The sequence below is a fragment of the Rana temporaria genome, chromosome 5 (assembly GCF_905171775.1).
Source record: "Rana temporaria chromosome 5, aRanTem1.1, whole genome shotgun sequence".
Lineage (NCBI taxonomy): Eukaryota > Metazoa > Chordata > Amphibia > Anura > Ranidae > Rana > Rana temporaria.
Genome location: NC_053493.1, coordinates 34,301,778 through 34,318,670, shown reverse-complemented (window position 1 = coordinate 34,318,670; position 16,893 = coordinate 34,301,778). Strand labels below are relative to the sequence as shown.

Genomic DNA, 16,893 nt, shown 5'->3' with positions numbered 1-16,893 from the left:
TCAGATGTGGGTACTGAAGTTTCTGCTCAGAAAATACGGCGCACCATGCCAGAACTCCCAGGCGCACCCCCTTGCTGTCTCCAAAGAATAAGAAGAGTTGACTGCAGTATGCAAAAATCATGTGGACAAACCACAGAAGTTTTGGGATTGTGTTCTGTGGACTGATGAAACAAAATTAGAAGTGTTTGGGCCCATGGATCAACGCTATGTTTGGAGGAGGAAGAACAAGGCCTATGATGAAAAGAACACCTTGCCTACTGTGAAGCATGGCGGGGGGTCAATCATGCTTTGGGGCTGTTTTGCTTCTGCAGGTACAGGGAAGCTTCAGCGTGTGCAAGGTACCATGAATTCTCTTCAGTACCAGGAGATATTGGATGACAATGTGATGCAGTCCGTCACAAACCTGAGGCATGGGAGACGTTGGACCTTTCAACAGGACAATGATCCCAAGCATACCTCCAAGTCCACTAGAGCATGGTTGCAGATTAAAGGCTGGAACATTTTGGAGTGGCCATCGCAGTCACCAGACTTAAATCCGATTGAGAACCTCTGGTGGGACTTAAAGAAAGCAGTTGCAGTGCACAAGCCTAAGAATGTGACTGAACTGGAGGCTTTTGCCCATGACGAATGGGCGAAGATACCCGTAGATCGCTGCAAGACACTTGTGTCAAGCTATGCTTCACGTTTAAAAGCTGTTATAACTGTAAAAGGATGTTGTACTAAGTACTAAGATTGAATGTCACTTGGGGGTTGAATAAAACTGATAATGATGTGAGCACAGAAAAGACATTTGTGGTTATTTCATTATAAATGTTATGTTATATTTGTCTGACCTACACGTGCCTCTTTGATTTAATTGTAAGCAGGATGACTGAATGATCAAAATCAATGCCAAATTGGCCAAAACAATCAATTGGGGGTTGAATAATTTTGAATACAACTGTATATAAAATGTCCTATATAGATCTGAGCAAAGACATAACATATTTCATAAAAGGTACATCTAGGTATAACAAAATATATGGCGTGTCACCAGAGAGGTTTCTCGCTAATTCATGTATATGGGGACACAGGAGTGTGGTTTATAAACCTCTGGGCATAACATCGCCAAGATCTCATAACTAACGCCAATCTTATGGACCAAATCTTGGCGACTGACTGAAGAGTCAGGCAATGCGATCCCAATAGTATACATGAAAGACGTTTACAACGTCTAAATTGTCACAGATCGGTGCAGTGCCCGTGTACCGGAGCAAGCACCGATCGAATGTGATGAGGGAGTGTCCACCGATTGGCTGACGCAGCGGTGGACACTGTAATACTGACATATAATTACACACATAGGTTGGACTCGATGGACCTCTCTTTTTTCAACCTTGCCTACTATGTAGCTATGTAAACTGGAGCCTTTCCCTTGAGGTGCCTCTTTTTTTTTTTGAGAACTGCATTGAGAAGTATGGTGGTACTTGAATTGTATTCCAGGATTTGCTTGTCTTCAGCAGATGGAACTTGCAATAATTTCAAGACTTTACACAAAGTCTCAGAAATCTTTCATTCAGGTCTTCGTGTTATAAAATTGGAATACCATGTCATAGATACAGTATACTGTATTATTTATAATTGTAACTGAACATATTCCACATGTCTTTCGTTTTTTCCCCCAATTTTTCCAGAAAAAAAAAAACTTTAACCACTTCCCGCCCGGTCAATAGACAATTGACGTCCGGGAAGTATTTGTGAAATCCTGACTGGACGTCTATCGACGTCCTGCAGGATTTCATGCCGGCGCGCGCTCGTGGGGGAGTGCAGCGCGGCGATCGGTGATGCGGGGTGTCAGTCTGACACCCTGCATCTCCGATCTCAGTAAAGAGCCTCTGGTGGAGGCTCTTTACCACGTGATCAGCCGTGTCCCTGTCCTCTCTGCCCTGGTGACCCCTGTCCTCTCTGCCCTGGTGACCCCTGTCTTCTCTGCCCTGGTGATCCCTGTCCTCTTTGCCCTGGTGACCCCTGTCCTCTTTGCCCTGGTGGTGACCCCTGTCCTTTGCCCTGGTGGTGACCCCTGTCCTCTGCCCTGGTGGTGACCCCTGGCCTCTGCCTTGGTGACCCCTGTCCTGGTGATCCCTGTCCTCTTTGCCCTGGTGGTGACCCCTGGCCTCTGCCTTGGTGACCCCTGTCCTCTGCCCTGGTGATCCCTGTCCTCTTTGCCCTGGTGGTGACCCCTGTCCTCTTTGCCCTGGTGGTGACCCCTGTCCTTTGCCCTGGTGACCCCTGACCTCTGCCTTGGTGACCCCTGTCCCCTTTGGGATTACAGTAAACAGGACAAATATAGAGGATGAATCCCCTAAGCGTGGACACAGACAGCATTAAAAACCTGACAGGGGTTCCAATCCCTTTCTTCTACCTGACCCTCTACAGACGTGTCTCTGATGAAGTACCCCGGGTTTTAGCACTACATAAATCAAACCTCGCTATAACGTTATTCATTCCAGCCTGCCATTTATTTATTTGTGTTGCTCAGTTACAGAAACCAATTAGAATTCATTTAGCTGAAGTCCGCCCACACAAGACGCATTCTGATTAGTTGCAATAGACCCCAGGTATTCACACGCCGATGTCCAAACATGCCTAGAGGTGGCGCGCTGGGCTTCCCTCCAGCAGGGGGAGCTCTCAGCTCCGGAGCCGTTCTCTCTCTCAGCTCTCCTCTCTATAGTGTGTTCGCTGTGTGAGGCCGCTGAGGGCTTCATCCCAGGAGTGCGAACGGGAGAGCGCAGAGCATCATGGGGAAACGCGACAACCGGGTGGTGAGTACAGATCCCGGGGCGGCGTGCTGGAGAATGTATATTATATATGGAGCCCAGTGATAGAGAGGAGACTGCGGTGTACATAGGAAGATGTCATATCACCGCCATTATCCGTCACCATGGTGATAGAGAACTGATGAGGGGTCACTATGGGGGACACTGATCTGAGACGTCATCATGGGCTCCTGTGTCCCAGGCAGACAGGGGCTGTCCCATGTGATAGACATGCCTGTCTTCTCAGTACACATCTTATATTACTAGTTATAGAGGAGAAAGTCCCTGTCTGCCTGGGACCAGAACATCACACAGCATGTCACAAAAGTCAGTACACCCCTCACATCTCTGTACATATGTTATTCTATCTTTTCATGTGACAACACTAAGGAAATGACACTTTGCTACAATGTTGTGTAGTGAGTGTACAGCTTGTATAACAGTGTAACTTTACTGTCCCCTCAAAATAACTCAACACACAGCCATTAATGTCTAAACCGCTGGCAACGAAAGTGAGTACACCCCTAAGTGAAAATGTCCATATTGGGCCCAATTAGCCATGTTCCCTCCCAGGTGTCATGTGACTCGTCAGTGTGACAAGGTCTCGGTTGTGAATGGGGAGCAGGTGTGTTAAATTTGGTGTTATTGCTCTCACTCTCTCATACTGGTCACTAGGGTTGTCCCGATACCACTTTTTTTAGGACCGAGTACAAGTACCGATACTTTTTTTCAAGTACTCGCCGATACCGAATACCGATACTTTTTTTAAATGTGTCCCCAAATGCAGCCCACATATTGCAGCCATGTCCCCCCCACAAATGCAACCATGTCCCCCCCACATATTGCAGCCATGTCCCCCCCACAAATGCAACCATGTCCCCCCACATATTGCAGCCATGTCCCCCCACATATTGCAGCCATGTCCCCCCACATATTGCAGCCATGTCCCCCCACAAATGCAGCCATGTCCCCCCCATATATGCAGCCATGTCCCCCCCATATATGCAGCCCTGTCCCCCCCATATATGCAGCCATGTCCCCCCCCCATATATGCAGCCATGCCCCCCTCCCCCATATATGCAGCCATGTCCCCCCCCATGGCTGCATCTATGGGGGGGGGGACATGGCTGCATATATGGGGGGGGACATGGCTGCATCTATGGGGGGGACATGGCTGCATATATGGGGGACATGGCTGCATATATGTCCCCCCCATAGATGCAGCCATGTCCCCCCCATAGATGCAGCCATCCATGTCCCCCCCATAGATGCAGCCATGTCCCCCATATCCCCCATAGATGCAGCCCTGTCCCCCCCATATATGCAGCCCTGTCCCCCCCCCATATATGCAGCCATGTCCCCCCCATAGATGCAGCCATGTCCCCCCCATAGATGCAGCCATGTCCCCCCCATAGATGCAGCCATGTCCCCCCATATCCCCCATAGATGCAGCCATGTCCCCCATATCCCCCATAGATGCAGCCATGTTCCCCCCATAGATGCAGCCATGTCCCCCCATATCCCCCATAGATGCAGCCATGTCCCCCCATATCCCCCATAGATGCAGCCATGTCCCCCCCCATAGATGCAGCCATGTCCCCCCCCATAGATGCAGCCATGTCCCCCCCCATAGATGCAGCCATGTCCCCCATATTTGCAGCCATGCCCCCCCCATAGATGCAGCCATGTCCCCCCCCATAGATGCAGCCATGTCCCCCATACCTAGATGCCGCCGCTTAGTTAATACGGGCGGGGAACATTACAGCTTTCATTTGAATAGCTGTAGTGTGCCGCGCCACGCCGCGTATAGACACTCCCCCTTGCTCGGGATTGGACAATTCCGAGCAAGGGGGAGTGTCTATACGCGGCGCAGCGGGATACTCGGTATCGATACTGGTATTGGGACAACCCTACTGGTCACTGGAAGCTCAACATCGTACCTCATGGCAAAGAACTCTCTGAGGATCTGAAGAAAAGAATTGTTGCTCTACGTAAAGATGGCCTAGGATATAAGAAGATTGCCAAGACCCTGAAACTGAGCTGCAGCACGGTGGCCAAGACCATACAGCGGTTTAACAGGACAGGTTCCACTCAGAACAGGCCTCGCCATGATCGACCAAAGAAGTTGAGTGCACGTACTCGGCATCATATCCAGAGGTTGTCTTTGAGAAATAGACGTATAAGTGCTGCCATCATTGCTGTAGAGGTTGAACGGGTGGGGGGTCAGCCTGTCAGTGCTCAGACCATACGCCGCACACTGCATCAAATTGGTCTGCATGGCTGTCGTCCCAGAAGCCTCTTCTAAAGATAATGCACAAGAAAGTCTGCAAACAGTTTGCTAAAGACAAGCAGACTAAGGACATGGATTACTGGAACCATACCCTGTGGTCTGATGAGACCAAGATAAACTTATTTGGGTCAGATGGTGACAAGCGTGTGTGGTGGCAACCAGGTGAGGAGAACAAAGACAAGTGTGTCTTGCCTTTACTCCTCACCTACAAAGACAAGTGTGTCTCCAGAGACTAGCTGTCACACTGCATACAGAATATACCAGGGTTGGACAAAATCCGGGCGCCCGGTCGCAATTGCGACTAGAATTAGCGAGCTGGCACCTGGGGAAGGAAGCTTAGGCCAGCAGAAGGCCGCAAAGCCACAGCCTCATTTACCTGTGTCTCTGTGCGCCCCCACCTCCCCTCGATCGCGGCGGGCCGCTCCGGCCGGTAATTGAGGCCGAGACTTTGCGGCCTTTTGCAGGCCTAAGCTTCCTTCTGTGATCTGGCACCATCTTGTGGTGGCCGTTGGCATGACAAGTAAACCAGCAATTCTAATGGAGCTTCCCCAGTGTTATCACTGCCATCTCCCTCCCTCTAATTAGAACCCCCCAAACATTTATATATATTTTTTATTCTAACACCCTAGAGAATAAAATGGCGGTTGTTGCAATACTTTCTGTCACATCGTATTTGCGCAGCGGTCTTACAAGCGCACTTTTTTGGGGGAAAAATACACTTTTTTGAAATTAACAGTAAAGTTAGCCCAATGTTTTTTTTATATTGTGAAAGATAATGTTACGCCGAGTAAATTGATACCCAACATGTCACTCTTCAAAATTGCGTCCGCTCGTGGAACGGCGACAAACTTTTACCCTTTAAAATCTCCATAGGCGACGTTTAAAAAATTCTACAGGTTGCATGTTTTGAGTTACAGAGGAGGTCTTAGGATAGAATTATTGCTCTCGCTCTACCTATCGTGGCTATACCTCACATGTGTGGTTTGAATACTGTTTACATATACGGGCGCTGCTCACGTATGCGCTGACTTCTGCGTGCGAGCTCGTCGGGACGCATTTTCTGACTCCTAACTTTTTTTAGCTGTCTCCTAGATTCCAAGCAAATTTGTCAAACCCTGGTATATACTGTTATGTGATTTCCCATGCTCTAATACGGGGGTCAGCAACCAGTAGATCATGGCCAGGTGACTGGTAGATCGCGGTCTGGGCTTGCTAACCTGACCATTCCAGAGCATCAAACAGAGTGTAATGCAGAGGGACTACTTGTAAAGTTGGAGCTGTAGTAGGGAGCAAAAGTCACATAAGCTGATGCCTCCTCTGTTGTGCCTTCTCCTGTCCCATGCGGAGTGATACCAACTGCACTCCACCTCTTATCCCAGCCAGCAGTCTCCAGAGTGGTGCCAGCAGCAGGGAAGAAGAGATCTTCATGCCAGTGTGAAGCAATACACTGGGTATAATAGTATAGGGCTGCTTTCACACTGATGTGCTGCGGTTTACCCACACCATGGGTGCAGTGCAGTATTCCTGCCGGTTTTCCTCACTTAGCCATAGACTTCAATAATTCTGCGGGTTTGGTACACTTTTTGAATGCAGGAGTTTTTGTGCACTTTCAGAAAGTGCACCCCCACCTGCAAGATATAATAAAAGTCTATGGCAAAGTGCAGCTAACCCAGGAAGGTCGCAGATGCAGTGCAGGTAAGCCGCAGGCAGTAGCAACCACCAAACGCAACAGGGGGTTTAATTCCTGCTGCGGCATTTGTGTACACCTTTTTGGATGCTGCCTCAGCAGCTGAAGGGGGTAGAGATTGAGGGCAATAAATCCATGAATCAACCACAGGGTTTTACCACCCCCAAATTGTATGTGTGAACGAGCCCTAAGGGTTTCATTCACAAGTGCAGCAGGCATTGCTGCTCCTCTGAAAAGCGATTCAAGTGTGTTGGTGAGGAGGCAATAAGTTGCCTTCTCACCACCTAATTTAAACCCATGATTGCATGCGATTGTGACATGGTAGTATGGAAATTCAAGGTTTAAATCAGGTGAGGAGGTGACATGGTGCCCAGTGATCTTTGGCTCCTCCCATGTTCAGGTAGATCTCCACCTCTTTAAGGTTGCCTATCCCTGCTCTAATATATCTACCCTTCATCAAACTGTCCTAGTTTGGACAGTACAGTTGCAAGAAAAAATATGTGAACCGTTTTTGGGATGATATGTATTTCTGCACAAATTGGTCATAAAATGTGATCTGATCTTCATCTAATTCACAACAATAGACAATCACAGTCTGCTTAAACTAATAACAGGCAAATAATTAAATGTTACCATGTTTTTATTGAACACACCATGTAAACATTCACAGTGCAGGTGGAAAAAGTATGTGAACCCCTAGACTAATGACATCTCCAAGAGCTAATTGGAGCGAGGTGTCAGCCAACTGGAGTCCAATCAATGAGATGAGATTGGAGGTGTTGGTTACAGCTGCCCTGCCCTATAAAAAACACACACCAGTTCTGGGTTTGCTTTTCACAAGAAGCATTACCTGATGTGAATGATGCCTCACACAAAAGAGCTCTCAGAAGACCTACAATTAAGAATTGTTGACAGCCTTGCTGTTCATCAGTCCATGGTAAGACAAATTGTCTATAAATGGAGAAAGTTCAGCACTGCTGCTACTCTCCCTAGGAGTGGCCGTCCTGTAAAGATGACTGCAAGAGCACAGCGCAGACTGCTCAATGAGGTGAAGAAGAATCCTAGAGTGTCAGCTAAAGACTTACAAAAGTCTCTGGCATATGCTAACATCCCTGTTGGCGAATCTGAGATACGTAAAACGCTAAACAAGAATGGATTTTATGGGAGGATACCACAGAGGAAGCCACTGCTGTCCAAAAAAAACATTGCTGCACGTTTACAGTTTGCACAAGAGCACCTGGACGTTCCACAGCAGTACTGGCAAAATATTCTGTGGACAGATGAAACCAAAGTTGAGTTGTTTGGAAGAAACACACAACACTATGTGTGGAGAAAAAGAGGCACAGTACACCAACATCAAAACCTCATCCCAACTGTGAAGTATGGTGGTGGGAGCATTATGATTTGGGGCTGCGTCAGGGCCTAGACGGATTGCTATCATCGAAGGAAGTTTATCAAGACATTTTGCAGGAGAACTTAAAGCGGGGGTTCACCCTAAAAAAAAAAAAAAAAAATTCTTGGTCTACCATGCCATCCAGCATACTAGCGTCAGCTACAGTATGCGTTTATTTTTATTTTTGCGCTGTACTTACAGTTTAATCCTTTAGTTTTAGTTTCAGACTCCGGCGGGGAAATAGGCATTCCTATGAAGAGGGGAACATGATTGACGGCCGGCTATGGTGCATCACGCGTTCCGAAAATAGCCGAAATAGGACCCGGATCTATACATGGCCTGCGCAGTCGGCTCCTAGTCTGTGCGCAGGCGCCGTGAAGAGCCGAGTCCTACTCCGGCTATTTTCGGAACGCGTGACGCGCCATAGCCAGCCGTCAATCATGTTCCCCCTCTTCATAGGAACGCCTACTCCCCGCGGGAGTCTGAAACGAAACTAAAGGATTAGACTGTAAGTACAGCGCAAAAAAATAAAATAAAGGCATACTGTAGCTGACGCTAGTATGCTGGATGGCATGGTACATAGTTGTTTTTTAGGGTGAACCACCGCTTTAAGGTCTGTCCACCAGCTGAAGCTCAACAGAAGATGGGTGTTGCAACAGGACAATGACCCAAAGCATAGAAGTAAATCAACAACAGAATGGCTTAAACAGAAGAAAATATGCCTTCTGGAGTGGCCCAGTCAGAGTCCTGACCTCAACCCGATTGAGATGCTGTGGCATGACCTCAAGAAAGCGATTCACACCAGACATCCCAAGAATATTGCTGAACTGAAACAGTTCTGTAATGAGGAATGGTCAAGAATTACTCCTGACCGTTGTGCTCGTCTGATCTGCAACTACAGGAAATGTTTGGTTGAAGTTATTGCTGCCAAAGGAACTTCAACCAGTTATTAAATCCAAGGGTTCACATACTTTTTCCACCTGCACTGTGAATGTTTACATGGTGTGTTCAATAAAAACATGGTAACATTTAATTCTTGGTGTGTTATTAGTTTAAGCAGACTGTGATTGTCTATTGTTGTGGCTTAGATGAAGATCAGATCACATTTTATGACCAATTTGTGCAGAAATCCATTTCATTCCAAAAGGGTTCACATACTTTTTCTTGCAACTGTATGTAAGATTTTCGTTATTACAAATATTGCGCAAAGAACCGGTTTCCTAAAGTGATTTAAAGTCTTTAAAAAAATAAATAAATAAATAAATAACAAACATGTTACACTTGCCTCCTCTGTGCAGTTGGTTTTGCACGGAGCAGCCCCAATCCTCCTCTTCTCGGGTCCCCCTTTGCTGCTCCCGGCCCCTCCCTCCTGTCGAGTGCCCCCCTCAGCCAGCAGCTTTCTATGGGGGCACCCGAGCTGAGTCAGAGCTCCGTGTATTCATTCAGACACAGAGCCCTGACCTAGTCCCGCCCCCTTTCTCCCCTGATTGGCTGGCCGACTGACTTTGATTGCCACGGTAGCCAATGGCGCTGCTGCTGTGTCTTAGCCCAGTGTTTCCCAACTCCAGTCCTCAAGGCACACCAACAGGTCATGTTTTCAGGCTTTCCATTATTTTGCACAGGTGATTTGATCAGTTTCACTGCCTTAGTAATTACCACAGCCGTTTCATCTGAGGGAAATCCTGAAAACATGACCTGTTGGTGTGCCTTGAGGACTGGAGTTGGGAAACACTGTCTTAGCCAACCAGGAGGTGTGTCCCAGATGTGTGAGGGACTCATGGAGAAAGAAGGGGCTCAGGTAAGTATTTGAGGGGCTATGGGGGGGGGGGCTGCCACACAGGTGTTTTTTTTTATTTTTTAATTTTTTTTTATCTTCATGCATATAATGCATGAAGATAAAAAACCTTCTGCCTTTGCAACCACTTTAATTAAACCCAGCTAAGCCTGGCATGCAGTGTGATCCCCTTAACTTGATGTACTTTATGCTAAGATGAGAATACTGTTTGTGTCAGCTATTGCATGCCTTGTGAGCTTTGCTAAGGAGAAGCTAATGAATCTTTAATGTGCTTCCTAAAGTTTGCAGTCTATCGTCATGGGCCGGCGTTTCCTGGTGACGAGGTCCCTCTGGGTCACACATTGTGTGTGCCAACATCGGGCTTCTCTTTGGAGGGTACACAATGGATGAGGACACACAGTCTTGTCTGTCTGATAATTAGTTGTAGGTTTTTGCTTGTTCTATGTAAACTACTCACAATGAAAGTTTGTGAATGTGTACGTTTTTATGTCCAGTGTTTTTCCTCTGGGCTTTTTTTTTTTCTGGAGCCACCGTTGTGCTTATTGGATCGGTGTTAAAAGGCAAAGACATTTCTTTGCAGAAATGTAATGAATGCATATTAATAAAATATAAATTGTGCTTTATTACATTTTTTGCATTGAAGCCTGCAGAGCATTGCAACTGTGATCAACTGTGTCTCCTGAAATTGTTTACTTTCTAACCCCAGGTCTGTACAGAGAGATGGAACTTTTGCAGGAAGTATTAAAAGCAGCTCCAGTAATTGTTGTTTATTAAAAGTCAGCAGCTACAAAAACTGTAGCTGCTGACTTTTAATATACAGACACTCGCCTGTCCTAGGATCCAGCGCTGTGCTCACCCGAGCCGTTCCTTCCTTCCCTCTGTCATTTGTCCCTGGCGCTGACATCTTAACTGTGGGCACCCGGCTGTGACAGCTTGTGGCTTTGCGAAGTTCTGCAGTCTTCTGGGAAACCCGTCCCAGATGACTGGAGGGAGGGGGAGAGGAGGTGATCTGAGCAGAAGTGGGAGCGGGTACCTCGGTACCAGATATCTGCTCCGCCCCCCCCCCCCCTCCCCAATGCCATTTTGGAGAATAGGAGGGAGAAGGAAGCCTTAAAATATAACTAAAGGCAAAACTTTTGTTGTTGTTGTTGTTGTTGTTGTTGTTGTTGTTTTGGATAGAGGGGAGAGGAATTAAAACACCTTTCTGTGTCCCCATTAGGGAGATTCACCCTCTCTCTTTGTCCTGTTTACTATTGTGAAAGTAAAAGAACCCAAATTTTGGATTGTCATCAGAAAAGTAATAGAGGGGAAATCTTCCAATGGGGACACTAGTTCTGGTAACCTGGGGGTCCCCAAAGAAGTCCCTTAATTTGCAGTGATTTCCTCTTACTTCCTGTTTGGCTTTGGGACAGGAAGTGAAGGGAAATCTCTGCAAAAGGACATACAGGGCGAAAAAAAACAACAACTGACGGGTTATAACCCTCGCTTGCTCTATCCAAAGTGAAAAAAGTTTTGCCTATAGTTGTACTTTAAAGTAGAACTTCCCTGTTTTGTGTGGAGCTCCGCTTTAAATAGACGATTGCTGTGACTTTCCTTGCATTATTATATATATATAATTTTTTCCTTTTTTTTTTTTAAGTGGCAATCTGCCACCTTTCTCCATGCCCCGGGTGGCAATGGCGGGTGTGTGAGGGGGTCCTCCCACACAGCCCGCCCTACCTGCTCCGCTTTGAAGCCCAACGGGGCAGAGGGACTCCCTATAAGGGAGTGAGAGGATTTGCCCGCTCAACCAGCCCCGTTAGTCCTTCGCCTCTCTTTTTAGAGACCGCGTGGTCAAAGTGCGTGCATGTTAACCCAATTTCGAGTGCGTGTAAGTGTGGTGGTTTTTGTGGGAGGGGGGTGGGCGTACCTCGCATAGCACACCCACCGGGCGGGCTTACCTCGCATAGCACACCCACCGGGAGCCAGGCTGAGACCACCAAACTCAATTCACATGTAGCCGAGACCGGGATCCGAACCCCTAGCTGCAGAGGTGAATGGCTTGTCAGCGCAGTGCCAATCGCGTTGAGCCACCGCAGCTCCCTCCTTGCATTATATTGTAACTCTGTCTCCCCTCCTTTGTATTGTAAATCTCTGCCTGAACTGTTGATGCCATATAAATTCCGTATAAAATTCTTGCTGCTTTTATATAAGCTAAAGCTCATGTGAACAAGTTCTTGGGCAGTTGAATGCTCCCTGGAACAACGATCTACAGTGTTCTACTTTTGTCCTGGTGGCCATTGTCATCGGGACATAAAATGAGGGGGAATCCAAAATGTGAAGTTGTTACTAGATCAGCAAGAGAGAAATTCTGATGACGGCTGTCTAAAGCCTGGTACCCACTAGTAGTTTTTTATTTTTTTGTTTAACCCAGCAGGTCTGAACAAAAAAAACTGACAGCTCCGGGGGAGCTGCTGTACTAACTATCCCAGGGATCCTCAAACTACGGCCCTCCAGCTGTTGTAGAACTACACATCCCATGAGGCATTGTAACACACTGACATTCACAGACATGATGGGAATTGTAGTTCCTGAACTGGAGGGCCATAGTTTGAAGACCCATGAACTATTCGATGTTAGTACAGCGATCTCCCCTGCTGTTTTACTGTTTTCTGACAGGGGGCGCCCCCCACATTTTTCTGTCATGCCTCTTCGACAAAATCCGGCCAAAGGGCTGGCTTCTGTTGGACCGGCTGCAGTACAAATGTCGACTGGTTTCTATTGAACCGGTCGATGCCCTCCAACATTCGGCCCGTGTGTACTAGGCTTTATATGGGGTTTCCCACACTTTGGAGAGACTTTCTTTCACCTCCTGTTATGTCTACAGGATGGGGGAGAAGGGAAATCTCCACAGTGGTATACAGTCAAAGGTTTGGCTTGAGATATACTTTTTTTTTTTTTTTGCTTCATAAGAGATTCTAGTTTGCATCTATGATATATATTTTTTCCTTTTTTATTATTTTTTTTTTTTTTTTTTTTCTGTTCTAGGCGTATATGAACCCCATTGCTATGGCCAGAGCCAGGGGCCCTGCAGCTTCAGGTGGACCAAGCATTCAGGATTATTTAAGCAGACCAAGACCTACCTGGTGAGTTGTGCTCACTTATAGCAAAGCTGAATTTCAAGCAGATATTAAAGGCAAACCAAATTAAAGCGAGAGTTCACCCGAAAGTTTTTTTTTAACATTAGATTGAGGCTCATTTTGTCAAGGGGAATCGGGTGTTTTTTTTTTTTAAATCGAAGCAGTACTTACCGTTTTAGAGATAGATCTTCTCTGCCGCTTCCGGGTATGGTCTTCGGGACTGGGCGTTCCTATTTGATTGACAGGCTTCCTGACGGTCGCATACATCGCGTCACGAGTAGCCGAACGTCGGTGCGGCTCTATGCGGCGCCTGCGCACCGACGTTCGGTTACTTTCGGAAAATCGTGACACGATGTATGCGACCGTCGGAAGCCTGTCAATCAAGTAGGAATGCCCAGTCCCGAAGACCATACCCGGAAGCGGCGGAGAAGATGCATCTCTAAAACGGTAAGTACTGCTTCGATTGTAAAAAAAACACCCGATTCCCCTTGACAAAACGAGCCTCAATCTAATGTTAAAAAAAAAGATTTTTGGGTGAACCTCCACTTTAATGGCATTTATGTATTTATTTAAAAAAAAAACATTGCTTGTATTTTAAATGCAACTAGCATAACTACCTGAATTTAACTTAATTTCAGCTCCTTGTAATCCATTGTTGTGCGGTAGTAAGACTAATAGATGTGAGAAAAGTACTAGAGTCCAATTGGGTGTTCTGCATTTATATGCTGTATATTAACAAGCGGCATGCTGGAGGAGGGAGCAGAGGGATGACCTCACAGGTATGTGTCTCCTGCTTCACTCTCCAGTCATGGAACTGGTGCAAGGAGGAGAACTAAGTGAGTTATGTTACTGGACAGAAATGCTAATTCCCTGGCTGGTAAACCAGTGTGTGTGTGTGTGTGTATATATGTATATGTATATGTGTATATATATATATATATGTATGTGACGATACTTTCGTCCAAGTGCTTGCTGATACCAAGTACCAATATTTTGCTGTGCGATTTGCGTCCATACAGAATAAAGGGTCGCCAATCGCATGCAAATTGAACAGGAATGTGATGCAATCCCCCCCCCCCCTGCTCCTGTGTGTTGGCTTTTTTGTAATAACAACCGATGTGGCTAAACAGCCATTTGGCCGTTATTACAAGCAGCAGGAAGGGACTACCACTCCTGCCGCCGCTCCCCCTGGGCTTTCCCGTCCCACCGGGAGACCCAAGCGACCAGCCGGTACGTGACTGGACTGGAGCAACTTCAAAATACTTAAGTATTTACACACACAGATCCCGGTTCTCGCTGTTTCACGAGCGATCGTGGGTGGCCCGCGGACATCTCGCCCACCGGGCACTCACATTGGCTCCAGGGGCGAGCAGCGTGCCACAGGGCGAAGCGACGTAACATAACGTTGTTTCGCCGAGCCATTCTGCCGCAGTAAAACTGCGGTGGCTGGTCGGCAAGTGGTTAATGTTGTCATTATGGGGTATTGTTTGTAGAATTTTGAGGGGAATAATGAATTTGATGCATTTTGTAATAAGAATGCACTGTAGCTACAGTTGGGTCCATATACAGTATATAAAAGATTAAAAATAAGTGCCTATAATGTTTAAAATCTTGTAATGCACTGCCTTACCCCTCTCTGCACATGCTCAGTTGCTCTCTATTTTTAGGCACTGTCCAGCTTGTAGAGGCCAATCTAGTAAATTATTATTATTTATTTATTTTTTAGTGTCTGTTTCTGACAGTCCTTGTACTAAGCAAACTGGGTTTAGGTGTTTTACTATTGACTAAGTTAAAGTGGAATTCTGGTCCAATTTTAACTAAGCGTAAATCTACTTCCACCCCAATTCAGTAACTATTCTATCTACCCTGTAAAACAGGGATATGCAATTAGCAGACCTCCAGCTGTTGCAGAACTACAAGTCCCGTGAGGCATAGCAAGATTCTGACAGCCACAAGCATGACACCCAGAGGCAGAGGCATGATGGGACTTGTAGTTTTGCAACAGCTGGAGGTCCACTAATTGCACATCACTGCTGTAAAAGAAAAGAGGTCTATATATATCTATTCTGAAGCCACTATCGTCCGGTCACATGATGGGGTCCACCAACTTCAATGTAGAGCAGGGGCAGCCGACAACGCCTGCCTCATAGTAAGCCTTTGGGTGACATCACCCATGCTCTGTAGTTGTTGTTGTTGCCTCTCCTCTACACTGAAGCTGGCACTGGAACCCGATCATGTGACCGACCTGGAGCGGCTTCAAAATAGATAAGTACCGTATTTATCGGCGTATACCGCGCACTTTTTTGCCCTGAAAATCGTGGGTTTGCGATATACGCCGATACCCGCTTCCCGCGCTGTGTTTGAACCACTGCGCCGACATATACCAAGCGCAGTACACTCGTGTATAGTCGGCCAGGCTCGGGTCCTGTGCGTCCTTTACGCGAGAGGAGCCAAGTCTGCCCGACTATACACGAGTGTACTGCGCTTGGTATATGTCGGCGCAGTGGTTCAAACATAGCGCGGGGAGGACACCACGATGGCCGCAGAAGGAGGCCGGACCAGACAAGGCCGCCGATGGACGACGGGCAAGACACCGACGAGGGGCATCCAAACTGTAAGTATTTTATTTTTTTCCCCAGAAATTTCCCTTCAAGTTCGGGGGTGCGCGCTATACGCCGGGCGCGTTATAGCACGATAAATACGGTATACTGATCTTTTCTTTCACATAGTAGATTGAGCAGGCTTAGAATGGGGGTGGGAGTAGATTTAGGCTTAGTTAGAATTTGAGCGGAATTACATTTTAATGATGCCAAATGATGATTACACCACATTAACTTTTATGTAAGCAATCAATAACTACAACTTTGTTTTATATCTTTCACAGGGAGGAAGTGAAAGAACAGCTAGAAAAGAAGAAGAAAGGTTCCAGGGCACTGGCTGAGTTTGAGGAGAATATGAATAAAGTGCGCTTTTGTTCTTTTAAAACTTTCCCTTTTAATCGGACAATGAAATCTAAATCTATATGTCTGTATGTCGTAAATCTCAGCAAAGAAACAGCCAGCATCTCAATATAAAGTGCAATAAAGTATAAAAACCATCCATCAGCATCTTAGGGCACTTCACCTTACCAATATGTTTGTATTGTTTCAGAGTTGGAGAAAGGAGCTTGAAAAGCACAGAGAAAAGGTCATTTCTGGCACTGATGGTTCTTCAAAGAAGAAAGAGGTACCAGAGTATTTTTATTATGTATATATTCCTTCATTTAAACTTCATCCCGCCTTCATGACTGAGTCTGTTTAAAAGTGGAACTCGATGCAAACAACTAAATGAAATATGTTTTCTGTTCTACCTTACAAAGGGTTTGTAATCCTGTTCAGCCGGTCTTGTGATGTGCACACCTTTGTTACTCTGCTTAGCTAGGTGGATTGATCCCGTACTTCAGCTTCAGTGCTTCCTGGGCCACCTCCCTGCTAAATGGACGGAGGGTGATGCTGATTCATTGCCCAGTGAACAAGCAAAAGGAAGGGAGGTGGCATATAGGAACTTTGAAGTGCTTGACCAGAAAAAGGGGGCAATCATTTTGGCCAGCTGTGCAGCATGTGTGTGAATCATAAGACCTGGCTGAACAGAATTAAACATTTTATATATTTTTTTTTTTCTTTTGTGTGCGTGCTTGTGTGTGTGTGTGTGCGTGCGTGTGTGTGTGCGTGCGTGTGTGTGTGCGTGTGTGTGTGCGTGTGTGCGTGTGTGTGTGTGTGTGTGTGTGTGTGTGTGTGTGTGTGTAAAAAATTAATAAATAAAGCTTTGCATCTAC

The 16,893-nt window shown here is 46.5% G+C and overlaps 1 protein-coding gene across 2 annotated transcripts in view; it reads left to right on the top strand.

The window, feature by feature from the left end:
• The first annotated feature begins 2,649 nt into the window (after positions 1 to 2,649).
• The window catches only part of FAM133B (family with sequence similarity 133 member B), a 43,527-nt gene continuing 29,283 nt past the window's right edge, over positions 2,650 to 16,893 (top strand). For both annotated transcript variants that reach the window (XM_040352364.1, XM_040352363.1), the window contains exons 1-4: positions 2,650 to 2,801; positions 12,988 to 13,085; positions 15,964 to 16,042; positions 16,230 to 16,304. In XM_040352364.1, coding sequence (XP_040208298.1) covers positions 2,778 to 2,801; positions 12,988 to 13,085; positions 15,964 to 16,042; positions 16,230 to 16,304 — 276 coding nt within the window. In that variant the 5' untranslated portion in view covers positions 2,650 to 2,777. The remainder of the gene's footprint in view (positions 2,802 to 12,987; positions 13,086 to 15,963; positions 16,043 to 16,229; positions 16,305 to 16,893) is intronic.